This window comes from Podarcis cretensis (assembly GCF_951804945.1).
Source record: "Podarcis cretensis genome assembly, chromosome: Z".
NCBI lineage: Eukaryota > Metazoa > Chordata > Lepidosauria > Squamata > Lacertidae > Podarcis > Podarcis cretensis.
In genome coordinates this window covers 43,067,670-43,088,429 of record NC_137184.1, presented here as the reverse complement: position 1 = coordinate 43,088,429, position 20,760 = coordinate 43,067,670, and the positions used below count along the sequence as shown (strand labels likewise).

Here is a 20,760-nt window from a genome sequence, read left to right as displayed (position 1 = left end):
GGGTAAAACGTAGTTGGTAAAAGGGTCAATGTTCAATGTGCACATTCAGTGGGAGCCCCCCCACCATGGCATCATTTAAGTGCATATCGAAAAAGTTTCTCCTTGTCTCAGGGCCTCTGTGCCTGCCTCTTCTCTTCACCACTGCAACATGCTTGCTCATCTGCCTGCTAACGCGTTGGGTCTCTGGCTGGCAAGCCAGCAGCTGGTAGCAAGGAAGAGGAAGTGGAGCAACCACAGCTGGTCATCATGGCAGTGAGGAAGTAGATACAGCAAGAGAGGGGAGTGCACAAGTAGGTTGGCTTGCTCAAGGACCTTAGAGAATCTGGATACTCCATTGCCTTTGTCTATCAGGCAAATGATCGCAAAGAAGGCATGCAACAGATTGACATCCTATACAGGTCTGCTCGATCATAAGCCCCACTGAGTTCTCCCAGGAAAACTGTATAGGATTGCAGCCTAAAAGCACAAAAGGCTATGCTCCTTGTTTCCCAGGAGGATGACATCCTCACTTTAAAGTACTCTTAGGCTGTTGCAAGCTAAATGTAATCCTGGTAGACAACAGCACTATGGAATGCACCCTCCATCCCTGGAGTTTCTGTCTTTACCTCTTGATTCCCAACAGAGAGCAGAGAATGAGCAGATTGCTTCCCCAGCCAGAAGCTGTGAAGATTTGCAAGCAAAAACACCCCCTCTCCCATTTCCTCACAAATATAGCCAAAACACACAACTATTATAATTATTATAAATGGTACCAGTTAACCCTCTGGTTTTATTCTGTTGAAGAATGATTCCTTTCAAAGCAGCAATTCAATAATAAACACATCTTCAGGCTTTAGATGTAAGCACTACAACACTTTCAAGTGGAAAAAATGTTTAATTTGCTATAATGAATTGAAACCGGGGGAGGGGGGTAATATTTAGTTAATTGCCTCAAATCTGTCTGTTTGTATCAGCCAAATTAACTTGATAAACTCGACTTCAAAATTAATTTCCTTCCAGATGGTACTTAGTGGATTATTTTAAGTAGAGTCTCTGATTCTTTCAACTCTATGTATTTATAAGTAAAAGAAACACTAGGGGGTTTCTCAAACTATACTAAACATGATGAAACAAGCATTTTATACTGGTGTTATGGGTGCAGAGACACTGGAAAGGTGAGACAAGATAAAACAAGTAGCATTCAGTTAATAATAAATCTATAATATGTTTGGATAGGTAGATATTTGTGTGTATCTCTCTCTGTGTGTACTTTCAGTGGCCTGGTTCACACACCATAGGTGCCAACTCTATGGGGCTACCCCCTCCCCCCATATATTGGGATGAGACTGAGCTCCCCCAATCTTGAGGGGCCAGGCCTCGTCGGGCCTTGCTGTGGCAGGCCCGAGTGGACCTACCTGTGGCTGCAATAGGCCTCATCAGGCCTCCCCACAGCCTCCCGTCGCTGCGTGATGTCACATGTACATGTCATGCACATGGCATCACACGTGTGGCTCCCCCCTAAAAAATGTTGTGTGGAACCCGGTGCCTAGGCTTGCCATATTTTCTGGATGTGTGGCAGCCCATGTCAGTAGTGTTGTTTTTGCCGATTTCCCTCAGAAATAGCTCAAAAACGTACAAGAAAAGCCCCCCCTCCCTTTTTTTAATGCTCAAAAACTTTTCTGTCTGGATCTTCACTTTTTGAAATATAGTAACCCTACCGGTGCCTATGTCACACATCTTAATAAGCCTGACAATGGTTTGTTTGAATGCACCAACCCAGCTCAGGAGATTAACCAAACTTTCTTTTCTGCCAACCAAGCTCAGAGTTTGTTGCTTGATTACAAGTTATTGTTTGGCAACCTAGGGTTTGGTGTTATGCCTGAACCCAACAACCTTGCTTAACCATGTTTTGTTTGGCCACTTTCCCCCCATGCTTATCATTCCACGTCCAGAATGTGTCCTGCAGCAGGGACAGGTCCAGAATTTGCTTGGGGCAGACTCATGGTTTTCATGGCAGACATCAGATCATGAGCCAATCCTGACAGGAGAGCCTTAGTGTGAATGTTAAAGTCCCCCACCACAACAAGCTAGGGGACTCTAGCACCAACCCCAAGATCACCCTAGTTAGCTCAGGAAGGGAGATTCTTGAGCAGCGGGGTGTGTGATGCACCAACAGGATCTGTACTCGTCCTGGCCATCTTCAGATACACACACACAAACTCAGCATCTTCAGATACACACACACAAACTCAGCAGGAGAAGGTACCTGGTGAGAGGAATGCAATCATGCTAAAGGTAAAGGGACCCCTGACCATTAGGTCCAGTTGTGGCCGACTCTGGCGTTGTGGCGCTCATCTTGCTTTATTGGCGGAGGTAGCCGGCATACAGCTTCTGGGTCATGTGGCCAGCATGACTAAGCCGCTTCTGGCGAACCAGAGCAGCGCACGGAAACGCCGTTTACCCTCCTGCCACAGTGGTACCTATTTATCTACTTGCACTTTGACGTGCTTTCAAACTGCTAGGTTGGCAGGAGCTGGGACCAAGCAACGGGAGCCCACCCCGTCGCGGGAATTTGAACCGCTGACCTTCTGATCGGCAAGCCCTAGGTTCTGTGGTTTAACCCACAACGCCACCCGCGTCCCTAGCACGGTAGACCACTGCAATTCCACACCCCAGACCTTGCATACTGCTGTACAGAGAACCCCAAAGGGCAAAGCTGAGAGAGTTTTACCACCATCCCCAGCTTCATCCAGGATCAAGTCCTGGATAGCTGTTGTTTTGCCACCTGTCATTGACCAGCAGCATTTTCAACCCAGGGGGACTGTTGCCAAGGCTTTCCAGTCTATTTGAACAGGGGGAGAATATGGCAGCAACCACCACCATGTTGTACTGCCCCCTTTGATAAAGTAGAGTTGTTACCCCACCCCTACATATCTCTCTTTGCCCTCTTTGCCCTTGCTCTTTTTCCACCAGTTCAGATTGATCACCCAGTTCAGCTGGGTGTAGACACGCAGCAGGTGTTGCTGGAAGCTTCTAAGTACTGCAAGAGCATTGTTAAGGAGGAAACAACAGCAACAAATGCCCAGGAGTCCCACCTGGAAGGAATGAACAGCAGACAGGTGGTTCCTGTTCAGACATTCCTGGGTCGCCCCCCCCCCCTTTCTCACACAGGGGAGCTTTGGCTTCCCAGTCCCAAGGAGGTGTTGAAAGAGGTAAGATATACTTTTGCAATTTGGAATGCAAGGCATCTTGCATTCTTATCAGCAAACTGTTTATTTTTATATAGCAGATGCTACTATACTAAGTGGAAGCAATTAAGGAAGGCTTCAACAGAGATAGAATTAATTTATTGAGAAGTAATTAATCTCACCCAGAAGATTCTTGCATAACCAATGCATTAATTTATATTGGAACTCCTAGAGCTGTTCGTCTCAGTATTGGGGGCCTGTGGATCAATGGGAATCCATCTGCAGCTTACAAAGGCAATAAGTGCATTGCTCCTTCAATCTATAATTGATGAGCAAAAGAAGGAGTAATCTTATTAAACTGTTAGACTTTACCTTGGAAGAGTTTACATTGTTGATAAAGCTTGGGCAAAGTACCATTACACTGCATAAGTGAGTCCTTCCAAGTGGAGAAGGTAACGTGTTAGTAAATAGACAGAATGATAGAAGCACTGTGCAATAAAATGCCTACTTGTCTGACATTGCAGATTCCTCCGTTGGAGTCATTCAGTTAGGACACAATCTAGCCAAAGTTAAGCACTTGAAAGCCTCTTGGATTTCAAAGAGAGATTCAACAGCTCTAACCATTTTGATGCAACAAAACCAAAATGATCAAGGAGGTGCAGCATCTCCCTTGTGAGTGCTTGGGGATTTTTAGTATAGAGAAAATGTGAGTATGAGGTGATATGATAGAAGTTTATAACCTTAGGCATGGTGTGGAGAAGGTCCATGGAAAACAGCTTTTATCCCTCCCCACCAATAGAAACCTAATGACTCTTAGTGTTGGAAGACTCCGGAGAGACAAAAGAATGGGCTTCTTCATGCAGTGCACCGTAAAACTATGGAACTCACTCTCCCCAGGGAGCAATGTTGGCCATCAACTTGGCTGTATTTAAAAGAGGATTGGACAAGTTCATGGAGGATAAGGCAATTGAAGGCTGCTAGCCATGATGACTATGCTCTACCTCCATGGTTGGAGGCAGCAGTGCTTCTGAATACCAGCTGCTGAAACCACATGAGAAGTGAGTGCTTTTGCACTCTCTAGGGTTCAGCTTGAGGGTTTCCCACAGGCATCCAGTTGGGCACTGTGAGAACAGGATGCTGGACTAGATGAGCCATTGGCATGATTCATCAGGCTCTTCTTATGGCTAGCAGTAAATGGCTTTGCGTCCCAGTCCAAAGTTAGCCATACGCAGAGCAGACCCATTGAAATCAATGGACTTAAATAAATTGGATACTACCCAGTGATGGCCAATCCCCTTTGGGGTGGAAAGTGAGGCCAACAGTAGGCTAAATCTAGGGCACCTTCCCATATGTCTAAGTGTGAGATCACATTTGGCAACAGAGCTATATTCATAGAAAAGTAAGTGTATACATCCTGGCTGCTGATAAGAATTAGATTGTTTCCTGTTTAACAGCATACTGTTTCTCAAAATGATTAGTTAACAGTTTGAATGATCAAAAACTGGTGTGAAATAAAGTGCTTAGGCAGTTATGCCACATTGATGTCAGCCCTGGGAGCCAGAAAAAAAAATCTCAAATAAGGTGGCAAATGGTTGTGTAAATCAGAGTCCATTCACTTTGCAATCAGAATGGTCCCAGTGAACATATGATGGTTGAACAGTATTGTGCAAGGGGAAGAAAAACAGCAACAGCGAAATCAAGACTCATTTATTAAGCAGGGAAACAACTGGTGGTAAGATGCATAATTTTCTGTGAGATGTACTTTCCTGGAAATCTTTGCACACAGGTTGTAGGGCATGTTGGTGATGCAAGAACAGATTGATGTTCTTTTCAATTATCCATTGCTTTTTCATCTTGTTCTCTTTTACTAAAAAAAAGTGCTTGGGAGACACTCATCTAGATGTGTTTGAGAATTAAGAAGACCCATTAATCTCTTGAATAATGGCACATGTACATAACGTATCCATGGTGGGTGCTGTGTTAACAATGCATATTCAGGATGTCTTCGGCATGCTCTTACAATCCTACCTTGTCAACTTGTATTTTCTTTCTAGTATGCTAAATTTGAGAAATACAACAGTTAACAGTAAAAACACTATTTTTTATTTTATTTTTTGCACATTCAGCTAATCACAAGAGAGACCCATCCCCCAACATTCTATGTGTAGCTGGACCTGAAAATTAACACAAATTAATGAATCTGTATCAATACTCTGACATTAGTAGGGCCCGCTATATACTTGGCAGGAGAACACATGAAATCCAGCATTCCAGTTATTGCTTATCATACTGAACTGGTAAGCTGTAACAAATTTAAGTACACATGTGTGAAATTCATTAGGGAGTCTTGGCACCAGTTAAATTACATCCAGGATAAAGGATGTGGATTAGGAGGCTGTGTTAGATAGGTACCCTGCTGTGACTCTAAGGAGAATCTGAATACCTTGTGGGGGAGGAAAGAGGATGGAATTTCAGCTTCAGTTCTGCATTTGCCAGCTTTCGAGAAGATGGACAAAATGGATTTTTGTTGCTGTTGTTGCTAATAATGGTAGCTTTTCTCATACCTGCAGTTCTCCATCTCAGCCCCTGTATTTTGTTATGAGACTGAAATCTCCTGAAAACAATAACCACCTGGGGATGGATGAAATAAACCATTTCATTTAAAACAACAACAACAACAACATAAAACAAAGTGATGCTTAATAGGGAGAAATGAGTTGTCTATGTGAGATGCCATGTGGTTTTGGATGTAATGGGGATAAGTGAGTTATTACATCTACTCCATGAGACATTTTAGCATATTTATTTATTTATTTAGATGATGGATATGCTGACCTTTGTCCAAGTCACAGGGGGGTTTGCAAGTGAGTACATAAAAATCCAGAAAGTCCAGAAAAATAACTCAAATCAGTTGTATAGAACAGGAACAGTGTAAAATTAAGCTACAGTTAACTTACAGTTACTGGCTAACAACTGTGCATGCAGAAAGTCTTGGAATAGAAAGATATGGTACAACTAGCAAAAGTGAAGAGAGCCCTTTTAAGGGAAGTGCAATTAGTTTCTGTTCTGGGGGGTGGGACAATTTATTCTCCACATAGTGCTTGCTCTAGGTCAAGAGTCTCCTTACCGTAGTTCATGAGTTTACCGGTAATTCAGGTGGTCTGAGAGGAACAGGGGCAGTGGCTGTTCTGGGACAGATCAGAAATGGCAGGGGGGAGTGACTTGAAAGGAGTGGAAAGAGGATTAGGCGTCAGAAGCACATATTTTATTGTATTACAATTTAATAGAATCATAGAGTTGGAAGGGATCCTAAGCATCATTAGTCCAATCCCCTACAATGCAACAATCTCAACTAGAGCATTCCAATAACACGAATTGTTGGAATTAAATTTGTAATGCAAAAACCATGCAGCAGCTAGCACAATGCATGGCAATCACTATAACAGACAGGAAAACAAAAATATCTGGTGTTCCGTCAGGAGCCTTAACAATTTTCAAATAGCCCATGGAGGGGATGGGAAGGGAGTTTGGGAACTACTTGCCTGGGGAATAGAAGTGTATGTTGCCACACAAACTGGCCTCTTTGTGCAAAGCTATTGTTGTTATTTCTATCAGACCAGTGGTTCCCAAATGTTTCAGGCTGGTGTGCTCCCTTGGTTCCCTAAACCCATTCCCAGTTACCCTTACCTTACCCTATAAATAGCATTATTGAAAATAGCAGTTTTCTTGAGCCACTTGAGGAAGATAATAAGACAATAAGATTCAAAGCAGTAACAATTAATTGCATTTTTATTTGAAATCAAATTAAAACTATTTAGTTTAATTAATTCACATAAAACCTGATGAAGTTGATCCAGTTTCTTTCATGGTGCTCTCGAGCAAACGCCTGCTTAATTTCTTGAAACCTAAAAGCATTGTTTGCCCTTGGACCATTCTCTGAGGCCCCTTTAGGGGACATGTCATCGCTCAATAGCAGAGCATGTGCCTGGCAGGCAAATGGTCCCAGGTTCAGTTCCTGGCATCTCCAGGTAGGGCTAAAAGAGACTCCTGTACGAAATCCTGGATTGCTGCTGCCAGCAGTGTAGACAATATTGAGCTAGATGGACCAATGGTCTGACTCAGTATGAGGCAGCTTGCTATGTTCCCTATGGCCTGCATTGAAAGACTGCAAGCCCAAGGTTTGCACGAGGGACTAGAAACACCATCTGATCTTGACATTTATTTCCTCCAGAGACTGCACCAGAATTTTGTTCCAAACTGACACTGAAACACGATTGACGTTGCACGATTTTGACAATGTGTGTCTGTGTGTGTGCAGGGTGGGTGGTTGGGGGTGATTTGATAGGCTTCAGACAAGAGAAAGGAAGATGCAAAGGGAGATCCTGATTTCAACCCTACAACTAAAATTTCCATAAACTGCCTTTGGGTCCTGCAGTGGGTGTTTTCGTAGATATACTTTAATCTCTTATTTTTGTATCAAGTGTGCTGTCATTTGTCACATTACATTATGCAAATCTTGGAGAGATTTAGCACTCTGTGTAAATAAAAAAAAATGGTCATCTTGAGGGCTTTGGCATGTAACTGTTGAACATCAAAGATAGAACCATCTATATTTAATAGACAAAAGATTGATTTTGAAGCACAGTGATAAATATTTGTTTGAATGAGGTAGTCATTCTGGCAAAATCGGAAATGATGCGTAAATGTGTATAGACAAAATATGTGCGTTGCATACCATTTTCTTAATGAACATACTGTACTGTGATTAATCTGATTCAACTGTCTGTTAAGTGGTGATGTTATTAAACAGTAGAATTGGAGCCAGCAGGAGCGAAAGTTTCCTGAGGAGATAGCTGTTTTAAATTTATTAGTCTTTTTAAAAAGTCTTTAAGTGTGTTTGCCTCAAAATTGTTTAGTCTTCATTAAGGTGTCACAAGACTCTTTGTTGCTTTTGCTGCAACCTAACTAACACAGCTGTCCCTCTGGAAATTTGTTTTAAACCTGTTACTGATTAATAATGGCCCTGGACTGCTCACAAGCTTGCTTTTATATTAAATCAAGTAGGTCCTTCAACAAAACGCATGGGACAAATAGCCAGCCAGCCATTATGCAGGATACTCCGTTCTGTTCTCCCTCCCCACTTTTCCATTTCCAACCTTTCATTCAAGTTAAACACAGGAAGTCTGACAAATGAGCAGATATGTCACTTCTTGGATATTAAGCTAGAAATCTTAGCTAAAGGTGTTCCCAGGTACAGTGGAAGTTTTGCATTCATGATGGAAGTTGTAGTCAGCCCAAGTAAAAAATGCAAGGATTCTATTTTCACACCAAGAGCAGACCTTTCCAAATACCTACTTTACACATGGTCACAGCCTACTCTCCAAGCTCTTTGTTTAAGATCTCAGTAGTGTCAGGGGTGGTGGTCAAAAGTACCACTGGACTAGCAAAAAAAACACCCTTTTGTGAATCAGTATAGCTGTCTTCAATCCAGATTTTAGGTTGGAAAACTATTTTTTTCCTAAAATGTATTCCCTCCCCTGCATCACTTTATTCTTTTACATATCCAAAGTGATTTATTATGCCCATGTTTAGGGTTCCCAATTGGATTATGTCAGGGGAAGGGGCTGCCCCAGAGACAGAAGGGGTGGGGGAAATAACTGAAATGGCAGTGTGAATTTCCTGATCTGATGTTTTCTTTTCTTCTGCCTCTGAGCCAGCCCCCACTCCACCTACTTTCCACTGAAATAATCCATCTAGTCTCCATTTCACTTCAGATGGAAATAAATACCTCCTCTAGTCTGGACTCTGCATCTCCACTGCAGAGACTGAGGTGGATAGAGAAAGTAAAGGAGTACAGAGCCTCACCATCACCACCACGAGAACCTATGCAATAATTTGCAGCCAGCTCCTGCCAGGCTGGAGCTTGCAAGCTGCACGCAGATTATGGTTTTCTTTTTAAAAATTTCTTTTTAAAAGTTTTTATTTTATTTTAAATAAAACTTTATTCCAAAACCAAAAAAGAATTACGAACATCAAATTCAATATCCATATTTGTTTTGTAACATAAGCCTATTACATAGTTGACTAGATTAAAATATACCTAATTGCTATAGACATCCCTTTGCTATATATAAATGCAACACAATTAGAAATATTATATTAGAATTTTTTATAAATTCCCCTATACCCCCCACTCCCCTTCACCCATGTGTGATCTCAATTTTTTTTTACTTCTTCCATCTTGTTGTGTTGTTGTAGTTTAATAATTATTCATTTGATTATTTTATTATTTCCTTGCTTACCCCTGCACATTTGACACATTATCTATTAATATTCCAGTTCCAGAACCATATTTTTTCATGTATTCCTTCACTCCATCCCACTTTTTAATTATTCTCTGATTTGAATGGCCTCTAATGATTGATGATTTTTAAAAGTTTTTAAAGTGCTTTTGCCCACCTGGAGATTCAAACTCTCCATCTGCCACCTGGAGGGGCCAAGGCAAACCTGGATATCTGGCAACCCTATCAGTATTGACTACACTGAGTGGCAGTAGCAATACAGGGTTGTAGGGAGGATTCTTTCTCAGCCCTTCATAGAGAGATTTCAGAGAGTGAAGCTTGAAACTTCTGCATGCAAATCAGATGCTGTACAGTGGACCCTAAAACAGTACATTTGAACTGTCTCCTTATGAGAACCACTGCAGCTTTCAAGGTAGCTTCATGCAATGGGAAAACTTAAACTTATTTCAGAGGAAGTTATCTCTGGATTGCTACCATGAGAGGGTCAAGGAATCAGCCTCTCACATCCTGTCATCCCACCGCAACTATCTCAGGCCAGTCATGAATCAGTAGATGTCCTTATAGAATCCTTAATTTGGCACCCCACCCATGTCTGCATACCAGGATCATGTATCTAGAGATAAACAAGACATGAGTAAAGAGTATTGGAATTTTCTTTTGGAGGAAAATTCATCTTCTTCCTACCCAAGCCCTGTAATAGGTAAACAAGTTTGTTTTAGGATAGCAGATCATGTGAGTGGACTAAAGCCAATGTAAAGACAGTAGCATGCAAACAAACCTAAACAGGGCTGAACTGAACTGATGCTAGTCACTATTCCTCATAACAGTTTTCAGCCATGCTGAAAACACCTCCTTTACTCAGCAATCCCCCCCATCTTTATCATAATGAAGACTTTCCATTGCTTTCACTTGCCCTCAGTGATGTCATAATGTAGTCAAAACTGATTAAGCAATTGTTTTATTTTCTGATATCTTACCATGTCATCACATGATAATGTTGTACTATGTAGTATTACTATGTGATTCCTGGTTGGGTAGGATCACCCACATGACAAATTCAGGAAGGAAGGAGCAGAAGAAGTCAGGGAAAGCAATTGTATTTCCCCCAGATTTCAATCTGAACATTTTGTTGGAGTAACTGGACATGAGAAGTTAATTTCCTTCATGAGTGTAAATCACCCTGTGGATGAGCTAATCGAAGGTGCAAGATCAGCCAAGCCAGTTACTATGATAATAGCCCAGTGCGCTGACTATATCTGTGATATCTGAGCAGTCAGCTCAGTGTTTCTTAGTCTGTGAGTCTGCAGTTAGTCTGTTAGTCTGTGTTACTTGGATGGTGTTATCTATTAATTATCTGAACTTGTTTAGAGCATCAGAAATACTTTGTATTTCTATCTATATTTGCAAAAGCCTACTGTTTTGCTAAGCCTTATCTTCTGCAACAGTAAAGTATCTTGACTTCTGTGTACCTACAGGTACTGGGAGCAACTTTCACTGTGTCGGTATCTCTCCTGAGATTCTCAGTACATTTATTGTGGTTTCATTTACCGTATTCTGTTTTCTTTCGATGTGAAAACAAGAATGCAAAGCTAAGGAATCATCAAGGAGATGGTTACATGGGTTGCCTCTGGCCCCTTTTGGGTGTTTGGGTTCAAACACAACCTGCCTGCATCCGGAGAACTTTAATTGAGTAGATAAAGAGGTCTCTGTAATTATAAAACTGTAGTAGGTATAACAAGAGGCTAAATACATAGCTGTGGTTTTAATTAGACAGCGCTTCAAATTAGTAATTGTGGCTTCAGTGAGGAATCAGTGACTTTATACCCTGCAAAAGCCCCATCACAGCACAGCTCATTCCTCATTATGTCACACTGTGTGAATCTTTCAGTGCATTGGCATGCTGAGCTGAAAAGGCAAACATCGATATTGGGTTATCTTCCTGGTGCAGAAAAGCTAGAATGGAGATTAAATTCATTCCCAGTAGAGATGTGGGAATATATTGTTCTTTACCATGTATATGTGTGACCATGTCTGGAAGGTGAATTTTTATATGTGAGAGTGGGTGATGTGCCTATGTATATATGTATATTTGCATAAGATCAAACCAAACAATAGAACTTAAGTTAATTGCCTTTGCAATTAGGGTAGGGTCAGTTCTCAATGGCTCTTGCATGAGATAAATTAAGTAGGCTACAACTTACATGCACAGGTGAAGAAAGATTAAGATCTATCCATTCATCCCGAGATACTTGGGGTTGTATCCAGTGTTAGTCTTACTCAGAGTAGATCCATTGAAATTAATGACCAAGACTTAGATTCCTTAATTTCAGTGGGTAAAACATAGCTGGATACCCTTCCAAGGGTCCCGCCAGTACTTGCTCAGCATACTGCACACACAGGCATGCAAACACACACATATATAACACTATTTGCACTATACAATTAAAGCTGCATCATACCACTTTAAACAGTCATGGCTTCCCTCTGTTCTTACAGTAGCTACCCAGATCCTGTGGAAAACCCTTAAGCAAGACTCAGGCCCAAGAGCACTCTCCCCTCCTGCGGTTTACAGCAGCTGGTATTCAGAAGCATTTCTGCCACCAACTATGGAGGAAGAGCTACTACAGGCTAATACTGGGAGGTGTAGTTTGTTAAGGGTGCTGAGAGTTGTTAGGAGGCTACTATTTACAGAGTGGTTTAAGAAATCAGTTCCTCTTCCCAGGACACTTTGGGAAATTGTAGTGCTGTGAAGGGTATAGGGGTCTCCTAACAACTCTCAATACCCTTTACAAACTACACTGCTCATGATTCCTTGGGGGAATCTGTGACTGCTTAAAGAGATATGATTCTGCTTAAATGTATAGTGCAGATGGAAAGTAATAGAGACAGCAGAGGGAGAGAAAATACCTGTTTTTGACTGTGAGTGTTATCTGTGGCAGCAATGTGGTCTGGGGTTCAGAACCCACCATCTTCTATCAAACAGATCTGAAGTGACGGTGCATTATAAGGCTTGAGAGCACACTGTGAATGGGTTCAGATATGTAACTACCTGCGCCTGTGTGTGACTTCTACTCTTAACAAGTAGCGCAGCATCAGAGAACATAATTGCAATGTAGTTCATCCTTCTCCAAAATAGTTGGAATGGGAAGCCAAAATCACTGGCTGCAAAGCATGTTGTGACTTTATGACAGTGGGACTTGACAGCACCCCCACACATAGACACACAGAAGCACAACACTGTTGGATTTCAGCTATGCCGTGTGCTTTGTGACATCACAGTGAATGTATGGTTGGAATCTCAACCTCAGCTCATTGATCTGAGAATACATAGCAGTAAAAGTTCTCAAAGGTGCTGTAATCTACATTAAGAAGCAGGTTCACCATCTCTGCTCTCACCCACTTCAGTGTATTTTGAACTATGTGACTCCTGCAGTGTCTCAAGAGGAGCACTTTGTGGTCTCCTTGGGCTTGACTCAAAGTAGACAGGAGCAAAATGGGTAGGAGGTGCCTACTGTTTCTTGAAAGGCACAACGAGAAAAAGCTTTACCCAGTAAGTTCAACCCATCAGTTTTGACTCATTCAGATGAAAGATAAAGAAATGTGTTGGGCATCAGGCTAAAAGCTGTAAATGAGGGGCCAGCAGCTAGAACACCCCATGGATGTTCTGTTATCTTCTTAGCAGTTTCCAAACCCATAGGCAAAAAGTAAAAGGGAGGTGCAGTTGAGCATGAAGTATGGCAGCTGGACTTGACAGGTAGTAAGTTGTGAGGGTGAGTTAAGGTCTTAATCCTCCACCAACCCACACGGCCACATTCCATCGGCAAACTGGTCATGTTATTTAACATGGAAGTATAGACCCAAATGGCTTTTCCTTCTAATGATGGCTTCATTCACATGGGAGCTTATTCTGTTTCACCGACATTCCCCTAACTGTTAATTTCTGTGTTATATTTGGGTTTTCACATGACATAAAAGCCACTTCTGGAAACCTAATGGAATACAGTGGAAGCTTTGAGCTCATTTTTGTGTTAACTGGCTCCAGGTATAATCCATTTGGAATCCCACTGAAACAGAAAACAGAATTTGGGCCAGCATACCGGTTCTTTACTGCTGTATTCATGGGTGAATCATGGGCGAGGAGTGCCATCAGCTTCGACTAGTGGCTCAACTGTGTCCCGATCTGGACAGGGATGGCCTAATTTCTGTTGTCTGTGCTCTGGTAACATCTAGGTTATATTCAGTGCTATTTTTCTAGGGAAAAAAAAGGTTCCAGAATACACCACGAACACCTCCTTTGTTCCCCTATAATGGTAATGGTGCCCATCTGAGAGGTTCTAACTTTGAGGTAGACAACACAAATTAGGCTATCTCTGTCGAGATAGGGACACAGTTGGGCCACCAATTGAAGCTAATGGAAGGCACTCACTCCACGCCAATAAGGCAACCTGAACCTCAGGTGACAGCAAAGGAACCAGACGTACCCCAGGCTACTTACCCACTCCACCTACACTTTCTCAGAACCAGCCCCACCATGAAGCAGAATGAGGCAGCAGCCTAAGGCAGCAAAAATTGCTTGAGGACAGAGCTGTGTACATCATACAGCCTCCCCAATGTACCCCTTACAAGTCTGCTGCTCTCAGGTGCACTGCCCTGTTATCAGTTGTGGAAAGGTCATAGCTCAGTGATGGACATGTAGAAGACTCCTGCCTGAAACCATGGTATACTGCTGCCAGTCAGTACAGACAATACTGGTTGATCTGGCTAAGTAGAAGACAGCTTCCTGTGTTCCTAAAACATTCCACTAAGGTCCATTTTGATGGATTTGCTCAAGCAGATATTTTGGTGCAAATGTTTAAGACTTGGCTGCCAATATACAATTTAAAGTCAATTCACACAAATCATTTAATGATAAAGCAAGAAGCTTTTGGTGTGTAGTAACTGGAATCTTAAAATCAAGTTTCTCATTTGTTTTATTTCCTAAACAAAGGATCTCTCTCAGACTTGTCAACACAACCATTCTGTTTTAAAGTGCTGATTTACAACTAACAGCCAATGTATCCCATTTGTTACATCTCTGTGCTACCTAGAAGGACAGACTATAATTATGTACATTGATTTGAGCAATTATAGAGCTTGATTTTTATTAATCTACTTTTTAACCTACTAGAAAATAGTAAATGGTATATTGCTTATTTACTATATAATTATGTTTTTAGTAATGATTTATGTCAGACTGGATTAGATTGGTGGGATTTAATTAAACACGTAAAGCAGCAATAAAAGTGGGGTTTTTTTAATTAAAACAAAGCTCCTGTTACAATATTCTGGTTGCATAAATTTCTCTTATTAAAATGTCTCCTACACATGTAGCCCTGCTTGCCATAGATAGATAGAACAGTTTAAACTACTGTAGTTATGATGGTATTTTGCCTATGAAAACGTGGTGAAGTACATCCTATCTAGGAAGAAGGCTCTGGGTTCAACTCAGGAAGTTGCTTTATGCCAGTTTGGATTGTTGGCCCATCCATCCCAGAAATGTCTATTCAGTCTGGTACCAGCTCTCCAAGGTTTCAGATCTTCCCTTCACCTGCAACCTACCCCTCTAGAAATGTAAACTTTCTGGAAATTCCTTTGCAGGGGACAGCAGACAGAAATGTGTTGTTGCTTTTTCTCTACCTGTGAATTGTTTTATTAGACAATTTATATAAGCAAGAAAGTCTGACTATAGCACCATGTTGACTCTATGCTTTGATTTAGATTTTCACACCTGCCAATAGGGCTGGCGACATTGATATATTGTCCAAAACTGGTTTGAAGTCTGTATCAGTTTCATAATTTTTGACCTGGCAATATATTGAGAATCATGGTATGTGTATTGTGTGTGGCATGCAAAAATCACAATGTAAGAAAAACTGTGAAGCCAGCCAATGCCTCTACATAGCTCCATTCTTACATCAGACATTGTGATATATCAGTATATCACAATGTTTAGCTGGTGATATATCGCGATGCTGAAAACCAGATATCACCCAGCCCTATCTGCCAGAATTGAGTCTAAACTAAGCTAACATTACAGTGAATACTAAATGCAATCTAGTCAAACTGCAAAAACAACTGGGGGGGGGATAGTTGTTTACGAGCAACGTGTTGATTTGTATTTACAACAGGGTTTTTGTAACAAGTTTAAAGACAGTTGCGGTAAAACTGAAAACCTGGTGCAAACCTCTGCAGCTGGTACAGGGACCTCCAGTCCTGGAGATAGATAGGAAAGTCTGGATCCGGTGGCCCACCTGAATGACTGGCAGCTGGGTATTATGAGTCTGGGCAAGGCTTTCCACTTAAAACTGGTAAGAACGATGTTTGGGTACGAAGAAGAATAACAGTTTCTCTCTCTTTTTATAATTCTAGTCACTATGAACAAGATCGGAACGCACTAAAGAGGAAAGAATGGGAACGTAGAAATCAAGAGGTCCAGCAGGATGAAGACTTCTTTACATCTGGCTTTAACCTCTTTGGAGAACCCTACAAGGTAAACAAACAACTGAAGCTGTATTCAACATTCATTTCATTTGAAACAGCGCTCCCCACCCTCCGCAATTTCACCAAACATAAATCACACGTTAGACCCTCAGAGAGGATAGCAGCACTGAGGGCATCCTCTTGGTTTCATGCACAGCAAAATATGCTTCCACAGAAGCGCATTGACTGGTTTAATTATCTGTGGCAATTGGGGGTCCTCTGGGCTGCCACTGGGTTCTTCTGCATGAGATCCACCCAGTGGCTGAAGCACCCTAGTCTGCAAACAGTTGTTACAATAGCAAGAATAATTAGCACTGAAACAATGGCAGTTCAGTGGCAGTTCCCACTATGGAGATTTCTTGAATATGATATCACTGCAAGACAGCCGTGCGAGTTGACCGTCGAGGCCCTGCTTTCGCTGAGGTGTTCAACCTGTGACTGGGCTGTGCCACTGCAGGTTGTGTGTTGGGGGCTAAGGCTTGCGTAGATAAATGTTCCTTCTCTCAGAATACAGAAAACTTTTTCTTCTGTATGAAAAGGTATAGCCCAGAAATGGGTTTACTTGTGATATCTACAGAATACACAGACATGCCAGAAGCCTTTGTTCTCCCTGATGCATATTTTTGGAATTCTGCAGTCAGGAAAGGAGAGGCTTATATTTTCTATTTTTCCAGTTAAAACAAAAAAACCTACCCCACCACAAACTAAATTTAAATAAGACTCCCAGAAGGCACCTGAAATATTTTTTTTATTTATTTCCCCCCTATCTTTGCTGAATTTTACAAGGTTTTTAATAATAATAATAATAATGTTTTTATTATTATCACTTTTCATTAAAGACTGAGGGTGATGGTTCTTTGAATTTATATCTTACTTTCCCCTCTCCCCTCAAACCTTTCACAGGAATATAAATGTCATATAAAGGGAAGTGTGTTGCTCATTAAGTGCTATTGTGAATGTATATCTCAGTATCCGGAACTCTTGCCAGAACCCATAGCAAAATCCAAGAAATATAAAACCAGCAGAACAATAATGAGCAATACTGAGAGAATCTCTGTGAAAACGAGCTCCTTAGCCCATGCAAGTAAACTCTGGATTGGATCCTACCAAAATCATCCTCCCCTGGACCTGCTCAGTTTTCTTGCTCATTAGTAAATTATGCAGGCTCCTTAGCTTAAAGATCTTAGCTGAAAAAGACTGTTCTGTCACATACCATTTCACCAATGCTTATTTCCCCTCTTCCCCCAGCCCCACTGCGGCTTCTTCTTCTTCTTCTTCTTCTTCTTCTTCTTCTTCTTCTTCTTCTTCTATTTGCCACTTAAGGAAATGTTCCCATTCATGTAATCTCAAGTCCTCAGCTGCGTCATATAGCAAGATCTCATCTTGTCACAAAATGGTGTATCATCATTATGTTTGCTAGATGATCCCTGATTGGTTCATATCACTCATAAGGCTAATCCAGGTGGAAGCAATGGTATCGAGGGAAATAGTGTTGAAGCAGTAACCACCAGGCAAAACAATGGAACTGGACAGGACTGGCAGGGCTGGAGGTGGGGAGGAGAGAATGTGAATCTGTTCACGCAGCCTAAGTGGCTTTATGCAGGAATAACAACCCACTAGTATCAATCTGAATTTTTTTTACTGGAAAACACTTGGCATATCCTGCCACCACCACCACTTCCAAACTGGCACACAATCCCTAGATAGTTAAGAAGGTATACACCTCATGCGGAAAAGCAATTCTTCCTGAAGCAAAGGGGGAAACTCTCTCTCTCTCTTTTACCATCATAACTATCCAAAGCTGTCTTTTGGGAGAATGGTTGAAAATGTACAGCATATCAGCAGGGTAGCAGAGCCTCTTCTGAAAATCCTCCAAGGGACTTCCTTGCCTGTGATTTTCATCACCAAGGGATGTTCCCCATTTGACTGTCTCTGCTGCTTTGATGATCACCCAAAAGCATTCCCTGAAGAATTCAGCTGGATTGAAATGCACAGATTCCTTTTTTCCTTTCCATCAATGACAGTCTTTGGCAAATACCACCTAGGGTTCATATAACAAACAGATAATGTGGAAGATGAAACCTTTCAAGTCTTCTCTGCGGAATAAGCCTACATCTGAAGGCATGATTGTCCGAGGTCACAAGCGCAAATCACACAAGTGAATTCGAGGCAGAATTCATTGTTATTTTCTGTCATCATTATTTTTAGTCACTAAGCATTATGTAAACAATTATGCTATTTTCTGCATTGTTTTTGGTGCTTCCCTTCCACTGAAATTCATGGAAAGTAATTATGTAATTAATTACATTATGTAATTAATTACATTAGTTCCAGCCATAGTTCACAGCAAATTGAATAACGTAAGACTCCGAACTGTAGCAACACAGAAACACTGCTGATTGCAATGAACACAAAATGGGACAGAAGTCATTGTCTCCTTACATCCCTAGCTCTTCTGTTGAGATATGACCCCTGTCCCTTAAATAAAAATGAATAAAATGAATTAAAAAAGTTGTATACCACCCTTCATTTGTAGATCTTGGGGCAGTTCACAGGATAAATTAGGATACCTTTTGATCATTTCAGTGTCCACATTAATTGGATCTTCACTTCTGATTGTCATTGCTCTCATTCATAATGTCCCTGTTGGTCCACAAAGCTTTGCTAGTTTATGTTAATCTTAATTTGGCAATGAAGGGAGAAACCCTGTGACTTGATGATGCCCACTTATCCAAACTCAATTATCCAAGTTCTCTGAAATTTCATCAAGACAGCTGTTTATATTCTGTTTCTGCTGCTTCTTTTGCCACATCTCACATCCATTGTTTGCTTCCTGCATCCACATAAAACCTGCTGCAAGTTTTGGATTATCCACCCTTCACATAGGCGGTTGTCTCCTTGGTCTTTTGAGATTGTAGGGCCTCCATACTGACACTGTTTTATTCCTTTGACCTGAAGCACCTCTTGCTGCAAGTCCTGCATTTGTCCATTTTAACTTCATGGCCTTTTCCACTACAACCATAACTTTCTATCTTTGTTACATCCAGTTGTTAGTTTTTCTTTCTCAGAACATTGCTCATTCTAGAGCATGTGGTGTTATTCTGGAGGTGTTCATACTTCTCTGTGTCATGGGCTGGATCTAGACACATCAAAGAAGTGTTTCAGCTAAACGCATTGTAAATTTAAACAGAGAAACAGGTAGAGAAAAATTGGGTTCCACAGTGCCATCGGTGTCACAATGTTATATCGCATATACAACGCATATAAATTGCTTTTTCTTTACCAATCTAGCTGAAGTCCATGGACTGTTTTTCTCCACTATTACACATCACAGGTAATATGCACAGGTAATTGGCCCAGTATACCTGAAGGAGTGTCTCCATTCCCATCGTTCAGCCCGGACACTGAGGTCCAGCTTTGAGGGCCTTCTGCCGGTTCCCTCACTGAGAGAAGTGAGGTTACAGGGAACCAGGCAAAGGGCCTTCTCGGTAGTCGCGCCCGCCCTGTGGAACGCCCTCCCATCAGATGTCAAAGAAATAAACAACTCTCTGACTTTCAGAAGACATCTGGAGGCAGCCCTGTTTAGGGAAGTTTTTAATGTCTAATGTTTTATTGTGCTTTTAATATTCTGTTGGGAACTACCCAGAGTGGCTGGGGAGGCCTGGCCAGATGAGCAGGGTATAAGTAATAAATTATTATTATTATTATTATTATTATTATTAAACACTTTAGCTTTCAAGTCGAAGGAAATATTTGTTTTTCATCTTAAAGCTGTGTTTTCCAAAGGCTGCCCAGGATTGTTTTATTTTCCTCCCTATTTTGTTTGGTTTTCTGCTCTCAATATGATTTTTTTTAATCCTAAATTAATGTTTTCTTCAATGTGCTTTGTTTCTTTGTTTTAAAATAGTATATCATTCTCTTCTTCAAACATTATTTTAATCTTGGCTAGATTCACCTTCATACCTTCTTTTCTTCACTTTGTTCTTCCAGCATTTCTTGTAGTATTATTTTTTTTACTTTCGACTGTTATAACTATATCATCTGCATATTGTATATGATTTAATATCTTCCATTGATTCCTTTTTCTAACTACCTTAGCTTTTTAAATACATCTTCCAAGCTGACTGTAGATAGCTTAGGTGATTAGCTATCTCCTTGTCTTACGCCTCTTTTTAAGGGTCTTGGACTGGTTTTATGTGGTTACCCCAAGCGAACGGTCTCTTATTCACTGACACTTTTGGTTGTCACAGTGTCCTTCAGCTCCATTGAATAAATTCAGCTAAAACCCTTTCATGAGGACATTTGTCACTGATGTGGAATAGTTCAAACTTAACCCAGTTGCTTCAGTGCAAAGTGAGCTTTATGGGCCACTGAGATGATAAGAGAATAAAGAAAGGGGAGCCAAGTCTAAAGAATGGAAACAATAAACAAGAGGAAATCTACCCAAAAGGGAAAGGTGAATCTTTTTGTAGGAAATAATTTATGTAGATAGCCGTATATTTCTGTAGAGAAGGGTGATACAGAACTCTAACCTTAATGATTAGAATCACCTGCATCTCAGCACATTAATGGGCCAGTAGGACCTTTAACACAGGTGGCACTGTGGGTTAAAGCCTCAGCGCCTAGGACTTGCCGATCGAAAGGTCGGCGGTTCGAATCCCTGCGGCGGGGTGCGCTCCCGCTGCTCGGTCCCAGCGCCTGCCAACCTAGCAGTTCGAAAGCACCTCCGGGTGCAAGTAGATAAATAGGGACCGCTTACCAGCGGGAAGGTA

At 41.4% G+C, this 20,760-nt stretch overlaps 1 protein-coding gene across 7 annotated transcripts in view; it reads left to right on the top strand.

Annotated features, from left to right (window-relative positions):
* The window catches only part of AFF2 (ALF transcription elongation factor 2), a 392,417-nt gene that overhangs the window by 85,991 nt on the left and 285,666 nt on the right, over positions 1-20,760 (top strand). For 5 of the 7 annotated variants that reach the window (XM_079962632.1, XM_079962631.1, XM_079962630.1 and 2 more), the window contains exon 2: positions 15,878-15,998. In XM_079962632.1, coding sequence (XP_079818758.1) covers positions 15,878-15,998 — 121 coding nt within the window. Of the gene's footprint in view, positions 1-12,789; positions 13,020-15,877; positions 15,999-20,760 lie in introns of those variants that run through there. The other 2 variants (XM_079962635.1, XM_079962634.1) reach the window with 2 other exon arrangements.